This window comes from Montipora capricornis, chromosome 3 (assembly GCF_036669925.1).
Source record: "Montipora capricornis isolate CH-2021 chromosome 3, ASM3666992v2, whole genome shotgun sequence".
Taxonomy (NCBI): Eukaryota; Metazoa; Cnidaria; class Anthozoa; order Scleractinia; family Acroporidae; genus Montipora; species Montipora capricornis.
Genome location: NC_090885.1, coordinates 26,351,444 through 26,368,943, shown reverse-complemented (window position 1 = coordinate 26,368,943; position 17,500 = coordinate 26,351,444). Strand labels below are relative to the sequence as shown.

General features: G+C 39.9%; 2 protein-coding genes across 3 annotated transcripts; one reads left to right on the top strand and one right to left on the bottom strand.

The window, feature by feature from the left end:
* Window positions 1-2,280: 2,280 nt before the first annotated feature.
* Window positions 2,281-6,771, bottom strand: LOC138041235 (uncharacterized). The gene is made up of 3 exons (XM_068887005.1): window positions 4,868-6,771; window positions 4,412-4,501; window positions 2,281-4,191 (listed from the first exon to the last, which is right to left on the bottom strand). The coding sequence occupies exons 1-3, from the start codon at window positions 4,899-4,901 to the stop codon at window positions 3,464-3,466; spliced, it is 852 nt and encodes a 283-aa protein (XP_068743106.1). The 5' UTR covers window positions 4,902-6,771; the 3' UTR covers window positions 2,281-3,463.
* A 987-nt stretch (window positions 6,772-7,758) lies between these two features.
* Window positions 7,759-15,676, top strand: LOC138041234 (uncharacterized). 2 transcript variants are annotated; one of them, XM_068887003.1, is made up of 4 exons: window positions 7,759-7,850; window positions 8,399-8,501; window positions 9,611-14,364; window positions 14,856-15,676. In XM_068887003.1, exons 3-4 carry the CDS (start codon window positions 9,654-9,656, stop codon window positions 15,002-15,004), a joined length of 4,860 nt encoding a protein of 1,619 aa, XP_068743104.1. In that variant the 5' UTR covers window positions 7,759-7,850; window positions 8,399-8,501; window positions 9,611-9,653; the 3' UTR covers window positions 15,005-15,676. The 2 variants fall into 2 exon arrangements, with proteins under 2 accessions (XP_068743104.1, XP_068743105.1); XM_068887004.1 differs by lacking the exons at window positions 7,759-7,850; window positions 8,399-8,501 and having other exon boundaries at window positions 9,292-14,364.
* Window positions 15,677-17,500: the final 1,824 nt, after the last annotated feature.

The window sequence follows — 17,500 nt, the reverse complement described above, 5'->3', positions numbered from 1 at the left end:
GCGATCAGGCTCTATTTTAGTTTCGCGTGCTACGTAATGTGGAGTTGGCGAAACGAAAAATAGAGCCTGACCAAATTCCTCTTCGAAATTCCTTCCGCCCACCTTTTTTGATTGATTGACATGTCCTTCATCGGCCAATCAAATTTACTCCCATTACACCAATACACGCGTGGACGGCAGATTCACGCTATTTTGTTTTGACCAAAGTTAATTACCGTGGGAGGAATATTATAAACGAATTCGAAAGTTACCGTTGGCTTTTAATAATTTGAGAAAAACACATTTAAAGCATGGGGAATGTTTTCGACGACTATATTGCGGCAAAGGCCGGTGTAATTCTCCCTCCGAACTTCACTGAATATGCAATCTTTTAAGCTTGACATCTTAATTTGTAATTGAGATAACCTAGCATTTTGTCGTTGGACGGTTTGACAATAGATTTTTAAAGAAAAAAAAGAGAAATACATTATTCCTTTAACGTGTTTCTCATGAGGGTTTCTTTGGTGATGTTTTCGGGTAATATCTTCAATTGCAGTGCACGTGTATTTCTAGAATTGCGCGCAGTAAAATCATGATACGTTTGCCTGTTAATTTTTTGATGGAGTACGAACAGTAAGATGGACTCGCAAAGTTTCTTTTATTGTTGTACCATTGATCTCTCTGGAAACATGCCATTTTAGTTTCTGGAGTGTGAGTTTTAAGTTAAATCAACTGGAAATATTATGAAGTGTGCAAACAAACCGTGTCATGTACAGTAAAGAAATATAGCAGTTTGATACAGCGATATTCAAAACATGCATTCGTGTAACTTGCGATTTTATCAGCATCTCCTCCTGTTGATATATATGTCCCTTGTCTCATCCAGGAAACCAATATGCATCGGTGTTCATTGCCATTTGAAAGAACCAGCTATTTAACTTTCAAAACATCAGGGAAGTTTGTGCCAAAGTACTTTCGACCCCATCGCCACAGAGCTCGACAACGGAATCGCTAATTTCACTCGTTCCAGAGATTCAAACCCGATTCTGGACAAGTTATGAGATATTTCAGATGGCATATCTCCATTTATACAAATAAAATCAAGTTGCACCGTCCACGGCATTGTAAGAACAAAAGGGAGCAAATTTCTTCCTACACTTATGGCGAATTAGTCTCGAGGACTTCGCGAGAGCTCCGCGCAATCACGATGGCATTTTCACTTCCGGCGTTTCAACAGCCAATCAGATCACGAGTTTGGTTTGGCCGACCAAACGGAATTCTTGAGAGACTTTTGGTCAGGCTCAATTTTAGCGAGCGACGACATAAGAGAACATAGGAGCGAAGCTAAAAATGGGCCTGATCGCAGGTTAGTGTTCCCTTGAAAGGACTCGTTTCTTCTGAAGCGTATGCCCCAATGTAGAGTCCTGAATTTTTCAGGTGTATATTTAATTAGAGAAAATAATTATTTCCTTAGTGCGAGGATCACTTCTCCCTGCGTCTATATAACCCGAGCTTCAAATACGTACATTTATTTCATTCGTAGAATTCGAAGTGCAAGGAAAAATCTGTAATCGCTTTTTTACACTTATGTCATAAGGTTACTTTACTTTAAAAACTATTGTATTCTTCCTTTAATCTTTAAGATCGGCTTGACCTTTTGAAAAAAATTCGTAAAATATTCGTGGATTGGTCGATTTCTCTGAAATTTTAAAGTATGATTGGGACATTCCATTTTTTATCCGCACCCCCCCTATGGAAGGCATTATTCCGACAGGCCCTGTTACTCTGAAGTTCGATTCCGACAGGCCCTTTTACTCTGAAGTTCGATTCCGACAGGCCGACAAGGCACCTTTTCCTCTGAAGTTCGATTCCGACAGGCCCTTTTTCTGAAGTTCGATTCCGACAGGCCCTGTTACTCTGAAGTTCGATTCCGACAGGCTGGATTATTAAAGGTATTAAAGGAGGTTAATTCCGAAGACCCCAATGTGTAAACAATTGTACCGTTTAGGGTATGGTGGGGTGGGGGGACGTAGTCAGTTATCTCCCGAGGTTCAAAACACGACCGAGAGGTTTTCCAGAGACTGGGCTCTAATTTTCGACGAGGACCTCCTTTCACACACACGCAAAGAAAATCCGTACAGCCCTACCTCAAAATGTCATCATTTAAGGACAAAAATACATGTACGTTCAGTCTTTTAATGCCACGAAATACTCTTTCTTCTTGTATTCACATAGAAAAATTATAAAAGCTTTGACATTGTCAGCAACGGTGCACTAGATAAACAAGCAAAGGACGTCTACTATCATTCACAATAGTCATTTAATTAATTCTAGTTTTGAAAAGTGTGGAAATCACAGAGTATTGCATTTTTGTTCGAACAATAAACTTCTTGAATGTCTTGCCAAAAATTGTCAATGTAGTTTAAACAAATTATTCTCATTTTTTTTTTTTTTTAACCACATAAGAACTTTTTGAAGTCTGTTTAACTTCTTTAAATCGGTAGTAGCCAAAACGCGGGGCCGGAGCCGGGGCCGGGGTGTCATTTTTTTCCCAATAATTTTTCCTAATTTTTTTGTTTCAATTTTTGTCGTTATTCTCAAGTACTATTATTTTCGAATGTTCGGAATCTTTCCTTCATTTATGGTGGAAATTAGCAAAAAAAAAAAAAAAAAGGAACAAACGAAAGCTACGAAAGTAACATTTTTGTTTGTTTTTAGAAATTAAGAGAATTTTCGACTGAGATTGGAGTCTTTCCCGGAAATATACGCTAACCTTAGAGACACTAAGGCCTCGCTGAGCTCCACATTTTAAAACCACATTCTTATGTTTACTTCGTAAAAACCTCCGCAACACAATTAAAACGAAACTAAACATAGCCACACTTCCACGATGGTCGTCACGCAACGTTGTCATTTGCTTGTTTTCGCAAAATTGTTCTCAACGTTGTTGTGTTTTTTATCGTAAAGTTGGATTCGATCCCCTTCGTAGAACTGTGATTCTGTTTTTAACGAGTAGACATTACAATGCGATTTAAAGTGTGGAGCTCAGCGAGTCTTCGGTGTGCAGTTGGCTTACATGAGCTCCAATTTCAGCAATTTCGGAAATTCTCTTAATTTCAAAGAACAAACTCCGATTTTCGGAAAGATGAAATTAGATGCTCGGGAAAACCAACTTCAAATTTAAAACACACAATATAGAAAAAATGTATATATATGTGTCCTTCAAGCACTTTCATAGCTTCCGTAAGTTCCTTAACTTTTTTGACTAATTTCCACTATAAATGAAGGACAGATGCAGGTCATTCGAAAAAAACAGTACAGGAGAATAACGACAAAAATTGAAACCCCCCAAAAAAAATTGGTAAGAAAAGACATCCCGACACAACTAATCGATAATTATCAGTTCCTGAAAACCAGTAAAAATTTCGTATTCACAGACATTCAAACTTCAATCTTTTTTGGTTAAAATGCAGGGGGTAACTAATCAGATTTCCTCTTCCTCTTCCTTGTTCTCGTCCTCGTCTCTTGAAGGTCTTGTGCGTTTGAGTACTGTCTCTAGCATTCCATCAATGTCTTCTGTGGTTGGCTCTTTGCAGTCTTCAACAACATCTGAAGGGACCCCCTGAAAAGGTGTTGGGGCGGCAAGACACTTGCGCTTGTTCTGGAGAGCTTTCCTCAGGGACTCTTGCGCAAGTTTGAGCTCGCCCAGTGCTGTTTTTGCAGCAATTTCTTCTTCAGCGATTTTTTTCTTTTTTTCGGAAGTGGTGTTGCTTCTATCGTTAAGCCTTCGAAGTCTTTCGTTGACTCGCAACAGTTCCCGGTGGCTAGACAGGGTTCTCTGCACATTTGCATCTACTGTTTCTGCCTTTTGCTTTTTTATCTGAGGCGAGTCTTTGACTTCTTCTCTTAACTCCTGTTCTCTTGTGTTGTTTGCCTCAACCACCAAAACCACTGTTTTCTTTAGAGTCCAGGCGGTGTCAACGACTCCATGAATAGCAGTAGCTTTCCATTTCTTTAAAGCTGTGTCCTGGCACAACTCCTCGGCTTTCTCGTTCCAAAATCTTCTTCTTATTTTTTCTAAACCCTGAGCATCTGCAATTTCTTTACCGGAGAACAGCTTAACTTTTCTCTCCGCTGCCTTTTGATACATTGGTAGCTCCTTAGAGGGACCTTTCACCCATTTCGCAAATGGGGACTGCTTTCTCTTTTTAGCTAAAGTTAAAATGAAAAAAACTTAAGTCATAAAATTGCCATGTTCCTTGACTGCACGGTTTGCCACTGAAGGGAATATGTATGATTAATTCGCACCAGCGCTGGTTATTGATCGCATTATTATCAACTTTAAAAGCCGCTGCAATTACGCTGTGAATTCTATATCTTTACTTTCTAATTGACTGAAGGATTAATAAAAATTGAAACGCGGTAAACAAACCTCTCAAGGAGTCAATCCCAGATCCTGATGGCGATGATACTGATGATACACTTCCCGGTTGCGAAACACCATCATCCAAGCTATTTTGACCTGTTGAAGGGTAGCACGAATTACCACTAATTGAAAGAAATACTGGCCACTTTAAATTTAATCGAAGTCAAGACAACGCTTTTCTGTATTATAGTTATTTGGTGAACAGAGCTGAAATAATTTCCCAGCTGGCGCCGGTCAAATTGTCCGGTCAAACCTATTTTTGCTCCGACATATCCCATTTTTGAATCCACGTCCGCTGATTTGACACAATTTGAGCACGGAATTTATGAATAAGGGTAAATCTTACCCTTATTCATTGCTATATCTTATTAAAAGGGACCAGGGAAATGATTGGTAATACAAGGTTTAAAATGCGAAAAGGTATTAATTTTTGGAACATTTCCTACGTGTAAAATTGCTTACAGGAATTAATCAAAGTGGCCGACGAATCTTCCATCAAGTCTCTTCCAGAGGATGGAGACGCAAAGGCTGTTACCGGTTCCAAATTGTTCAAATAACTTTCATCTGTAAAAGAAGAAGTGAAATCAAATTATTTCAAAAGCATTTTAAAGGCCTTGCAGTTAAGAAAATGTATCACCTTGCAAACCTGGATATAGAGAATCACCTCCGTATTACCTTGTCAACAGCAAGGAATTCCGATCTAACCGATGGTGATCGTTAAAAAGACATTGAAGTTGGGAACGTGAAAACTTGCGTACCATAGAAGGTGGCGCCCCATTTGTCGGAAAGTTTTTTTTTTAGCGAGGAAGTCGTAGTTAAGGTTACCCTATACCTTCAGATCGGGATTTAGGGCTTCAGGTTGGGTCAAAGTAATGTTCGAAGAGTAATGTCTAAATTTCTGGAAAAACATTTAAACAAATATATATTGGCGGAGAAATGAACGTTTTACGTTATGGCCGAGAGGGCTTTCGCGGGAATACGGATGCCGCGAATTGGTTTCTCAGTTTATCAGCATAGTGTTATGTTGTTCTGACTACGAAACATTTTCCGTAATTGTATTATTAAAGTTATAACTGCTAACATTGACCACGGAAAGTTCCATGGACTATAGTTCGAAAAAGCGAAAACAGCAAAGAACGAATAAAAATACATCAGTGAGTGGAGATGCGGAAGTTGGCATCGCGAATGAAGCTACAGTATCGTAACTGCGATGATCGCTCACTAATTCATAGTGTCATATCAAGCGGGCAAAAAAATCGAGTCCAGAGAAGAGAAGCGATTCCTCCTTTAACTTCATTGGCTAAATACTCTTCAGTCGCGTCGCAAGCGTGGGCAAAATTTTGCAGTGTGGCTAAAGGGGTAACCATCATTTTGTTGCAAAAGTTTCAACTCTAGCGACTTTCTTCTTGCGATTTTTTCACCAGTTGCATCGCCAGTTCAAGGGTGGCTGCACGTGTGATTTTCATCGCGCGCTGGCGACGCGACAAATTTTGAAAAAATCGCTCGTGTAGCCGCAGCTTAAATAGCGATGTTGAAAGAGAGACAAACTGTTCTAAGCATTTCAGTTCTACGTTGCCAAACAGCTATAGATTTCTTTACTAAAACATCACCCAAAAGATGAAAAGGTAGTCCGTCACGTTTTCGGAAAGGATATTTATGCAATTTTTGGCACTTGTAAAGGTCACCCGCCTAGCAGTTTCGCATGAGGAAATGGTTCGCTGGGAAGTTTTTCGAAGGTAACGTCCCGCTTGCAATTTCTGAAATGAAGAAACCATTCCCAATAATTTTCGGACACTTTTCAGCTAAGATATCCGAACAGATCAAATTCTTCTAGGCGATAAAAACAACTCTTTAGACAGTCGTTAAACATTACAAGTAGCCTAGAAATGTCTCTGAAAGGCTTTTTGGCTTCACGTGCTCGCTGGATGCCCTTGACATTTGCTACGCGCATTCTTTTGTTTCTTTTCTTCGGCCAGTTACTCCAGCGTTTGGCCACTGTTTTTTGTCGTCCTCGTTTTGACAGAGAAGCTTAAAGAAAAAACGAGCTACGGAAAAGTGATCTCTCCTCCTTTAGCGCATTGCGAAACACAAGGGTTTTTTGGAGATTCGCGCGAAAATTTCGCCACGAGGTCAACGGTTGTGACCTTTCCACTCAGTTACCTGAGAACCCAGTTGAAGGCGTTTGTGGGCGGAGTTTGTTTGAGAAGCAAGAGACCTTCTGAAGCATACTCGACTTAACTACTGCTGATTTGAATAATCACCAATAGTGAATTCCCTGTTTCAGGTAAACCTTTCTGTGATTTTTCTATTTCCTTCCCAGATACAAGATCACAATGTTACTACGAAAACCACCGATCTGTGGAATGGGTGGGAATTTACGTGTCTCTGCCCCATCCACTTTCGCTTGTAAATAGTTCAAATTCTTAAGAGATAACGGCAGAACTGAGCGCATATGGAAGGCTCTATAATCGTGGAGAGGCTCTCGGAGAAGACTTGAAAATGAAGATTAGACAGGACATTATCGGGGAAGGGAGAGACTTCACCACAGGTTTGTTTGTGGGAAGGTTTTTCGCGATTGCCAAAGAAATCAGAGATAAACTTTGAAAACGTGTTTTTCCATTGCTGCGGTTGTTTTGTACACCTTAAACCCGTGGGAAAGGAATTTCATCAAAATGTTTAACGAAAGTGGGCGGGGCAGTGACTCGATAATTTTGGCCCATTCCACAGATCGGTGGTTTCTGTAGTATTACTTGTTTTAATCTTGATGCAAATGAATAAAAATGCTTTGTTCACGTTTTTTAGCATGTTCTAAACGTCTGTGTTCTAGACTGTCGGTTGTCACACCCACTTGGCCTAGCTAGAACATTCCCGGAAAATCGCCTAACAATCTATCCGGATAATTTCCAGTAAAGTTAAAAAAAAACTCATTTTTTTCCTTAAAGTATCAACATTTCAACGAAAAATATCAAAACATTTACCAACAAATCTATAGAGTGCGTCTAAAAAACCCCACCAATGGTTTTCACAGCTGTCAAACAAAAAGTGCACGCTGCTTCCCATTGAAAATTTTTCAGTCCGGGAAGTGGCGATATAAAAGCCTTTAAATGAAATCTTTACCAAGCTACCTTCTTCATACTTGGAGTTTGCGAGATATTCGCACAGTTACGGATACAAAAATAAAAGATCCAGGGCTTGTGGTTAACAAATTTCAAATATGTAAATTAACGTGAAGATACAAAGTGCGTTACGATAATAATATGTTGTTGTCTGTCTCCTGTTGTATACCGTCATTACTAAATTTTGCAAAATATAACAGCAACAATAAAACGTAACATACCTTTATATTTATCACTAGGGACATGCTTTGCATCTTCACCATCTTCGTCGAGTTTCATCTTCTTCCTTAAACAGGATACCTTGAGCAAAATTTTCTTTCGATGACCAGGTAAATGTACCCCAATTTCACGAAGTTCACCGTCCGTGATAGACGCAAGAACTTCTAGGTCATCATACCCATTATCCAAAAACATTTGTTTGTATGGAGTCAGCTTTGTTTCATCAAACCAAGAGTGAAATTCCTCCATTACGGTAATTTTAAACTGGCTGAAATATACGTCACTTGCACTTTTCGCCGTTTCCGGTTGCCTCGGTACAAAACGCGGGAAGAGAGCGTTAACCTCGATTAGACTTGAGCATAACGTGTTTGGAAACCTTATTATATATTGTGTCTCAAAATGGAACAACGATATAACTCTGCTTTATTGAAAGATCTTAAGTTGCTGCAGAATGCGATCCGCCAAAACAACAGAGTGGTGTGCGAGGAACTCCAAGAGCGTTATCAGGCGTTCGTACCAGATTCTTTGGCCACTTCCGAGGAATTGGCATCAATTCACAAGGAAGACACCTTTTCCTTAATGCTAATGCCGGAGGATATGCCGGCTAACATAAAACCAAGAAAAGTTTTAGGTGATGGAAATTGTCTATTCAACGCAGGGTCCGTTTGTGTGGTAGGAAATGAATGTTTGGCTGTCGTATTACGCCTCCTAACTGCTGCGGAGTTGTTCCTTCAGCAAGATTTTTATGCAGATCATCCCAGGTAAACTGAACTATTTAAACTTGTACCTTACGTTCTCCTGAGAGTGTAAAACATTCCTTTTTTTTTCACAACTGAAAAAGCCTAGAAGTTCCCAATGAAAACCGAACTTGCAGTTTAAAATCAGAGAAATTATCAATAGCTTTGCACAAGCGCGTCCAATTTTATTTTTATTGAAGTGACGCTATAATTTATGTCACCGTTGCGCGAATCAAAAATAAGTCGGCACCTGGAAAAGAGAGGCTGCTCATAGTCTATATCACACTATGTAGATTGGTAGCTTTCTATAGACCGGCGGAAAAACGACTTGTAGATCAATATTTTCGAACAGCTGTTTGATTGCTCTGGTCAAGTTGTGAATTTCCAGGGGTGGTTTCAGATATCACGCTGTTTCCCGACGGTACCGCGGACCCAAATTTTCCGATGAAGTACCGCTAAAATCAGCGAAAATGAATTACAATCCGGAGTGCGCAATGTTTAAATTTGATAATCGATGAAACATTGACAGAAAAAATCGCTAGAATTTAGTTATCGGAAAACAAGAAAAATCGATCCATATGATTTCTTTGTTATTAGTATCGAGTCTATCGATTTTCAATCATAGGATTCAACAATATAAATTTTCTTAAGCATTTTCGAACGGAAAGACGAACGGGGAATAAGGACTTGGAACGACATTTTCCTCAAGAAAAGAGGAAGAAAAAAAGAAAGCTAGAAAATACAATATTTTAAATACTGACATTATGTCCTCTCAGTTAATTTCGTGCGGGAAATCCTTTTGCAATCGGGTTTGAAAACTAACAGCAGCCAAGTACGTCCGAAAAAATTTTTAGAAATAAAAAAAATTGGGAATAAAGGAGGACCAAGTGAAACAACAAACGCCATTTTTTAAGAAGCTACATCAGTGAAGAGTACACTCAAAGCTGCAATGTTTTTCTGATGGTAAAGTAACCATCTTGACTCGGATGTTATCAATGAAATCCCTAGCGGCTGATCACCCGAACTCGCCCTCTACCATCCTACAGTACCTTCTGTACTAAAAAGGAACATTTCTTAAGATAGGCCGGCTAGCTTGCCTAATGGTAATGTTTTTTTTTTATTTTTCTTCCCAGAATAAAGAACACAGGTTCGGGATTTAGTGAATCTGCCAAGTTTATGATGTCTCTTTCGATAGACATTCAAGACGGGCGCGATAGAATTGCGGCTATTAAAAAGCAAGCACTTTCTACCAGTTGTAACAAAAGATGGGCTGGGCTTATGGAGATGATGGCACTATCGTCTGTTATTGGTCACATGATTTATTCTGTTTACCCTACTCGTGCGCCACTGTTTCATGGCCCAATAGTCCCACGAATGGGTTCTCCTCCAACCAGTTGCTACATCATGTGGACCCGTGACAGCAATTTGGACAAAAATGGGCCCTTTCAGCCGAATCACTTTGTGCCGCTTTTTGCCTCCTCAGAAAAGAAAGAACAGGCAACGTTTGCGGAAATTGTGAAACGCGGAAGCCTGAAACACCCACCTAATACTGAGGAGGCTAAGTGGTCTGCAACTCCCGTTTGTGAAAAGAAGAGGAAATTGAATGAAGCAATTACAGCGGAGAGAACTCAATCGACCGTGGAATACCCCCATGTGAAGAAATGCGTTAATGAAGAACAACAAACGGAAGGAACTTCTGCAGTGGAAAATCCCCCTGGGGAAGAATGTGTTGATGAAGAACAAAAAACGGAGGGAACGTTTGCAGTGGAAACCCCCCCTGTGGAGGAATTTAGTAATAAAGAAACACACACAGAAGTAACTGCAGTCGTGGAAACTTCCCCTATGGAGGAATTTCCTCGTAAACAAAAGCAAAAGGAAGTGGAAACTTTGCAAGTTGAAGAACAACGTGGTGAAGAAAAACTCCAAAAAAGATTTAATGTGGAGAATACTTGTCCACAAGAAAAGAAACACGAAAACACTGCGTTTTCAAACGCATTTAGTCAATCATCTTCCTCAATGTCGGTTTATTTGCATCATATAATGGAGCCATCTGTTCGACATGCAAAACGAAAATTTTCGTTTACCAGTAAACCCAGGTCTATATCTGCTTCGCTCTGTAAACATCTGACTAAAACAAAGAAAGAGGACAATTCCCATGGCTTGGAAAAAGATGTGCAAGGAGAGAAAAGAAAGGGAAGAGAAAATGAGGAGAACGATGGAAGACGAAAGAAGTTTTTCGGCAAAAGTAAAGTTGTCAAAAGTGGCGAGGATAGATTGCGTGCATACCTTCCAACAAAAGAAGGAAATGATGAGCACGAACAAGTGTCAAGCACTCTACCTTTACATACTGGACATGATTGGTATGTTGAACGCGGACGCAATGAGTCTAAAAATAGAGCTCGGTTACAAAGCCGAACAACTAACGTAATTGATACAGAGGGAGGAGGCTTACTGGGAACTAACAGGAGCACAGTAAGTGGCACTTTGGAACAAAATCTGGAAGCAATCAAAGCAAAAATCGAGGGAAAAAAGTGTTGGAAAGAGAAGTCTGGCTTGGTTGGGGTTAAGGCCGTAGGAGAGCAGATGTACAAGTTTCCAATAATTTCAACGCAAGAGGCGGCACGAACCTTTTTCAACGCCTTTAAGAAAACAGCACCTGGGGGGTCGTGTGATGAGGCCATAAAACGGAAGAATTCCATGGAGATTTACGAGACTCTTTCAAAGCATTTGAACCTGTTACAAGTCTATATCCACGGAAAAGCTTTTCTTATCGAAAATCGCTCTTCGCCATTGATTGAAGTAGTAAGCAACCTTAAGAACATTTTCGACTCATTCGATTTCAGGGCGCGATTAAACTCCCACATAGAGGGAAAGATAGGAGATTGTTACAAGAAGGCCTTAGCATATCTAGATACGAAAAGAGACAGAGATACTGTTAAGTACCTTCTCACACAGATAACTAGCGTCCGTTTCATGGCAAAATTGCAAGGAATATCCAACAAACAGTCCCTTCAAAACTGTGCGTTAACTGTCCCGGGAAAGCTTAACAAATTTGAAGAAATAGTGCAGGAGTTGACGGCACAGAAGAAGCTATCTCATCTTTCACCGAACGAAAAACGTGGCTTGATAAGACGGCAAAAGGATTTAATCAAGGAACGTGATCTTAGGCACCGATTTAAGTCTCTGAACATCTCAGGAAGAAAGCTAAAAATTGAAGAATTCCCAGACATTGCTGCTATCCTGGAATACGAATTCGGTGAGGGGGACAGGATAAAAAGGGGTGGAGGTGGCTTGGAATCGCACCCAAAGCTAACGAACGACATACTCTACCGAGCAGCCGATAATGTGACAAACATGACGGACGCACGTCTGGCTTTACTTTCCTTGGCACCTGAGAATTTTTCTATTAGTCTGTCAACGTGCTACAATTATACCCAGAACTTCAGGAAGGGAACGCAAGAAGCGAAACGGCACCACGAGGGTAAAGGTATAAATGCATGCGTATCGCTTCACAAGGCACCTGACACAGCTCCAATAAAGGACTTAGTCATTGATGTTCACTGGAGCTCGGCAAATGTCAATGCCATTCTTGACGAAGCAGCGCAAAACCCTTCTGGTGTAGTTGTCGACTCCTACGATGCAAAGCAAGTAGTGCGCCCGACTGACAGGCACAATCTGAAAACGTGGAGACCATGCGAGTACGAGGATCACACCTATGACCAGTCAAGACGACACGCAATTACTCCCATGAGTCACCTTTTTCTCAAGACCGTGGAAACCAATCGTGGGTCTCGATTGAGTCATCAGCTGTATCCAAATACATCAGATATATTGTTGGGGTCGTCGCCAGGGAAACGTGAAACTATAATTCATCAAAAGAGAACTGGTAAGGCTGTGACTGTTCTCCGATTATCACATTACGAAAATGAGACGGTCTTCCGTGCGATCAACGAGCTCCTGTTCCTAATGACACTACCACACCTGGATTCGTATTTTCGTGATCCAAACACGGGAAAACTCAAGCAGAATTTCGTTTTTGTGGTTGATAATGGTGTCGACATGCCCCGAAGTCCATTAGTACAGATGCTCCTTGTGCGCCTTCAAAGGTACCTCGGACTAAAAAAGGTGACACAGGTATCATTTGCAGAATACCATAGCAAACGAAACCCTGTTGAACGCGTGCACGCATCCGAAGAGAGAGAACTCGCAAAACATGGGCCGTTTGCGAGGGTAACGGAAGAACCAAACACGGCAGAACACAAGCAGGCAATGGAAGAGATGGCAGAACAAGTCCGCGAGGTTTTCAGTCATGCGAAATTTGGGGGGGAGCCTATCCTGTGCGTGAGAGGGCTAATCGGAAGAGAAAACTTCGTATTCGACGACGAGGAGGAAATCCACAATTTCTTGGCGCTCACTGAACAAAGAAAGCTGGAGTGTCCACTAGTGTACAAGACGAGACGAAATGCCCTCAACGCTGAATTAAGTAATGTTTGGGGAGTAGACGATGCATTCGAAGCTGAATACGCAGAGGATTACCAGTTGTTGACCAACGACAGTGGGTCGGATATCAAAACGGCCTGGCGGGATAAATACACTACCACTATTTTTGATGACTCGTCGTTATTCCCTACTCCAACTCTCCAGCCTGTCCCTGATTATGTCAGATGGTACTTGAGTGGTGGAAAAATGCACTATCTTCCCTACGAACAACGGCGAGACCTTTCAGACGGTCCGTGGAACAAAATTCCTGAATTATTTCTACCATCAAGGATTTTAAAACTAGTCTTCCTTTCGTTGCCAAACCTTCCCACGTATGCCATGCAAAGTATCAGCATTCTATGTTGGTGCCCCGTTGAGGATGTTGAGAAGTTTCTTAAGAAAAAAGCCGACGCCATGGAGAGGGACTTCCTTGAGAGCGTGGAACAGCAGCTTTGGAGGCAACATACCCTGTACAAGAAAAAAAGAGAAACCCTTGAAGCAAGATGTCAAGAGAAAGGGATTCAAAGCAGTGGTGCCAAGCACCTTCTTGTCAAACGGCTGGCCTCAGTTGATCTCTCAAGCCCTTCACCTGTAGTGGAGAAGTATTCTGGGGACATATCAACCATTCCAACTACTGCAAAGGAAATCCAAAAGCTTCCGGTTGGTCGTCTGAAGGAAATTCTTCACTTCCATAATATACCAACTGAAGGAAGTAAAGATCAACTTGTGTTGCGGGTCCTTGCAGTTCGAACAGGCACCACGCATCTCTTATTTGAAAGAGAACTTGAAGCCCTAGAGGATTTGATAAAGGTTTCCAAGATCATAGTCGGAGAAGAGATTAAAGCTCATGGAGTCGTTGACAGAGTGGTTTATCGCCAGCGATCATTTCAAAGAGAAACAACGCCTTCGCTAAGTAAGACGCGACCTCGAGAACATGCATCCGTCTTCAACCAAGAAAACGATATCACAAGCGTAACGCCTGTTCCAAAGGGGATATCTCTTCTGAATCTGAATACCATCTTTGACGAAATTCAACGCCTCATTACAGCAAAAAGGGAGGTAAACAACAAAAAGGCAGACCCCAATAATGCGGAGGCAATAAGAACACCTGGAACAAGAGTAGCTGTACGTTGGGGTAAGGAGGATGCCCTGTCAGGATGGGAGCCAGGCTGGTACACCGCAGTTGTACGGACTTACAACCCATCGTCCGACGAGATTACCATAGAGTACAGCAGTGAAAAGGGAGAGCGGTATAAATTGAACGTGAAGGAGAGCATCGATGAAGGAAAGTTAAAAGTCCTGGAAGTCACTTGTGATAATGATCTTTATGACGAAGTCACAGAGATTGGAGCCAGGATTCAAGTTCTTTGGAGTAAGGAATGTGTCCAAAAAACTGGCTGGAAACCAGGTTGGTTGGTTTATCTTGGTTTTTTACTTTTTCCCAGCCTTTAAAGCGTAACGTTATACACGATACTGGCTGACAACATTTCTATGCACTTCATACATATTCCCTGGCCTAATTGAGTACTTCTTTATATGTTTTAGATGTATAAAATCTCTTTATGATGCTCAACTCTCTTATCATTTATTAATTACACTGCAGCAACAATAAAAGTGCGATATTGTTGTTTTCAGTAATGATCTTGGAAACAAAGTTGCAAAACCATTTACCATATGTCATTTTTCTTACTACGCTGTGTTCATGTTGTGGGTCTGTTATTTCTTTTCAGCGATTACTTGTTCGATGTTTTCTAATTGTCATGTTTCATTAACAGAGACATAATATGTTGTACGATTTAGATAAATTTTAAATCAATTTTAAAATTTGTTCTCAAATAATAGTCATTGCTAATAATGACCATATTTTAAGAATTGCTCATTTGTTATTTTTTAAACCAGGATGGTACTTCGCTGAGGTGCAAGGCTTTGAACCGGATGACGACATCATTTCTATTGTTTACGAAAAAGAGCCTGAACGAGTATACCAAGAATGTGTGACAACTGCAATCTCAAGAGGGGAAATACGGCTTGTAAAGTCTGTATTTTAGATTAAAGGGACTACGTCAAACTACTTAATGACTCGTTTATTCTTCTGCATTGAACTATTTGACAATTTGCCAGAGTATATAACTTAGCTGCTTTATCATTTTATCTTCACTTTAAAATGACATCGAAACGTTGTTACTTTATTGTGCTTTATCCGTAAAGGTTACATATGCAGCACTAAATTATATGTATTTCGACTAACTTCAGTCTGAATGTCTCAGTTAGTGTGTGGTGTTTTATTCGCATTTCTTAGCCGTTTAAAACTTCCTTTTACTTACCGTTGGCGAACATAATGTTTTGTAACACAGTTTTCTGTATCTGCTCATACCTGTAGTTTTAAATACTCTTAAGAGTTAAATTTTTTTGTGGACGATCTTATCAAGGAACAGACGTAAGTGTATACATGTAATCTCGGGCTTGATTCTAAAAAAGATTTTGGTAATGTCCTGCTTTCTCACAGGAAACCTATCTATAAAAGAAATGATCAGTAAATCGGTTTTATTATAAAATATTGGTGTACAAATATGCTTTTAGTGTTTCTTTAAAACCAGATATTGATAACATATTGTTTTCCTTCTTGGAGTTCCCATCGATAGCCCTAATGGTCTTCAGGGTGCAAAGAAAGTGGCTAGCAAGTGCTACCCCGAAAGTGAGTCAAACTAGCCATAAATAAATGTTCACAAGCAGAACTAATTTGTAAATTATGTATTTTAGTTAAATATACAAAAAAACTTCACTCTCCCATCGGGCAAGTAAAGGACAGAATCCGCTAGCCCGATCGCAAATTCCACTAGTCTCTAGGCTATCGGAGAGACTACTCTCTTTGCACACTGGGTCTTGGCTGCAGTTTTATCAACGACTTTCTACCATGTAAATAATGTAAGTAACATTGTAACCAATATAATATCTAGGTAACTTAATTTCATTGGGTAGGCAGAATCACTCAGTAAGCTTTAAAGTTTTCTTTTCAGTCTCCCGCCGCCACTTAACAATAATAATAATAATAATAATAATAATAATAATAATAATAATAACTTGATAATAATAATGATAATAATAATAATAATAATAATAATAATAATAATAATAACAACAACAATAACAAGAATGTTGTTTTTGATTGTACTCTCTGTATTTGTGGGTGAAAGTTTAACCCCTCACATAGCATTACCCTCTTTAGGCCACACAAAACAAAAAACAAGAAGTACTCCTAGAACTCATCCCACAAGAATGAAAGGGAGATTCCGACAGGCCCCCAGATTGATGAATAAGGATTCCGACCCACCTCCTGCTTTTGAATAGAATAAAGACTAAGAGTTAAACAGTGATTCTGACCATTATTTTTAGAAAAAAAATGCTATTCTCACCCCCTCTACAAGGACAAAAATTCCAGATTCCGACAGGGTTCTACTTGACATTACAAAAAAAAACCCTTCTTTGATGGGGGAGGAGGGGGCGAGATGTTTTCTTGTTTTGACCTTCCATTTTCCCCTATGGAAGGCAGGAAGGCGTGATTCCGACAGGTCCCTTTTCCTCTGAAGTTAGATTAATAGAGGTTCGTCTTACTCTGAAGCTTGATTCCGAGATTCCGACAGGCCCCTTTTTTAATAGAACAAAAGGCTTCGATTCTGACCCCCTCTACTGGGTAAGAAATTCCAGATTCCGACAGGGTCCTTCTTGACATTTCGAAAAAATGCCTTCCATAGGGGGGGTGCGGATAAAAAATGGAATGTCCCATTGCTATCGAATAGAGAATGTTTAAAGGATGATTGCTATTGAATAGAGAATGTTTTTTTACTATAACTAAAAATTCCTGTGTTAAAGCATGAAAGTTTGACGAAGAGGTAAATTCGACTAAATTTGTTGCGTGCCTGGCTATTTTTGTGGTTTGATTGTTATGCAAATTTTGACAGAGAATATAAAAATTACGAAACGGAAAGATCGTTGAAAAATCTTTATTTTGAGCGGTTATTTGACCATAACAGATGCAACGCGTACCGAGAAATAATATTTTATGTGAATAGTTTGGAAAAAAACATGTCGCGGGAAATGATATTTCGTGTTGAAATTTAATTAATAGGTGTATCCTAAAGCAGTAGTGACTATACTAGGAGTTAAAATAAAGCATGTGTACAAAGAAAATTAAATGTCAATAAAAATAGCAATAAAAATAAGTAAAATAATGTAAAGACCTGCTAAGTGCTGAATTATACAAACGACTAGATGGCTGCAAGAGTAATAGACTTGAAATTATTTACATTAACGTCTTAAGAAACGGTCCAGATCAGAACGATAGCAACAACGGCAACGAACATGTTGGAATTCAATTGGTATGCAAAAAGGTGATAACTTTTCTATTGTCTGTACTTACATCTGATTGGCTTAAACAGCAAACGGTTAACAAAACTTCATAAAGCAGTATTATATTCATCCTTACTTTCCAACCATCTTCCATCTTTCATCTGGTCTCAGTTTAAATGAATTCCACAGAAATCGTA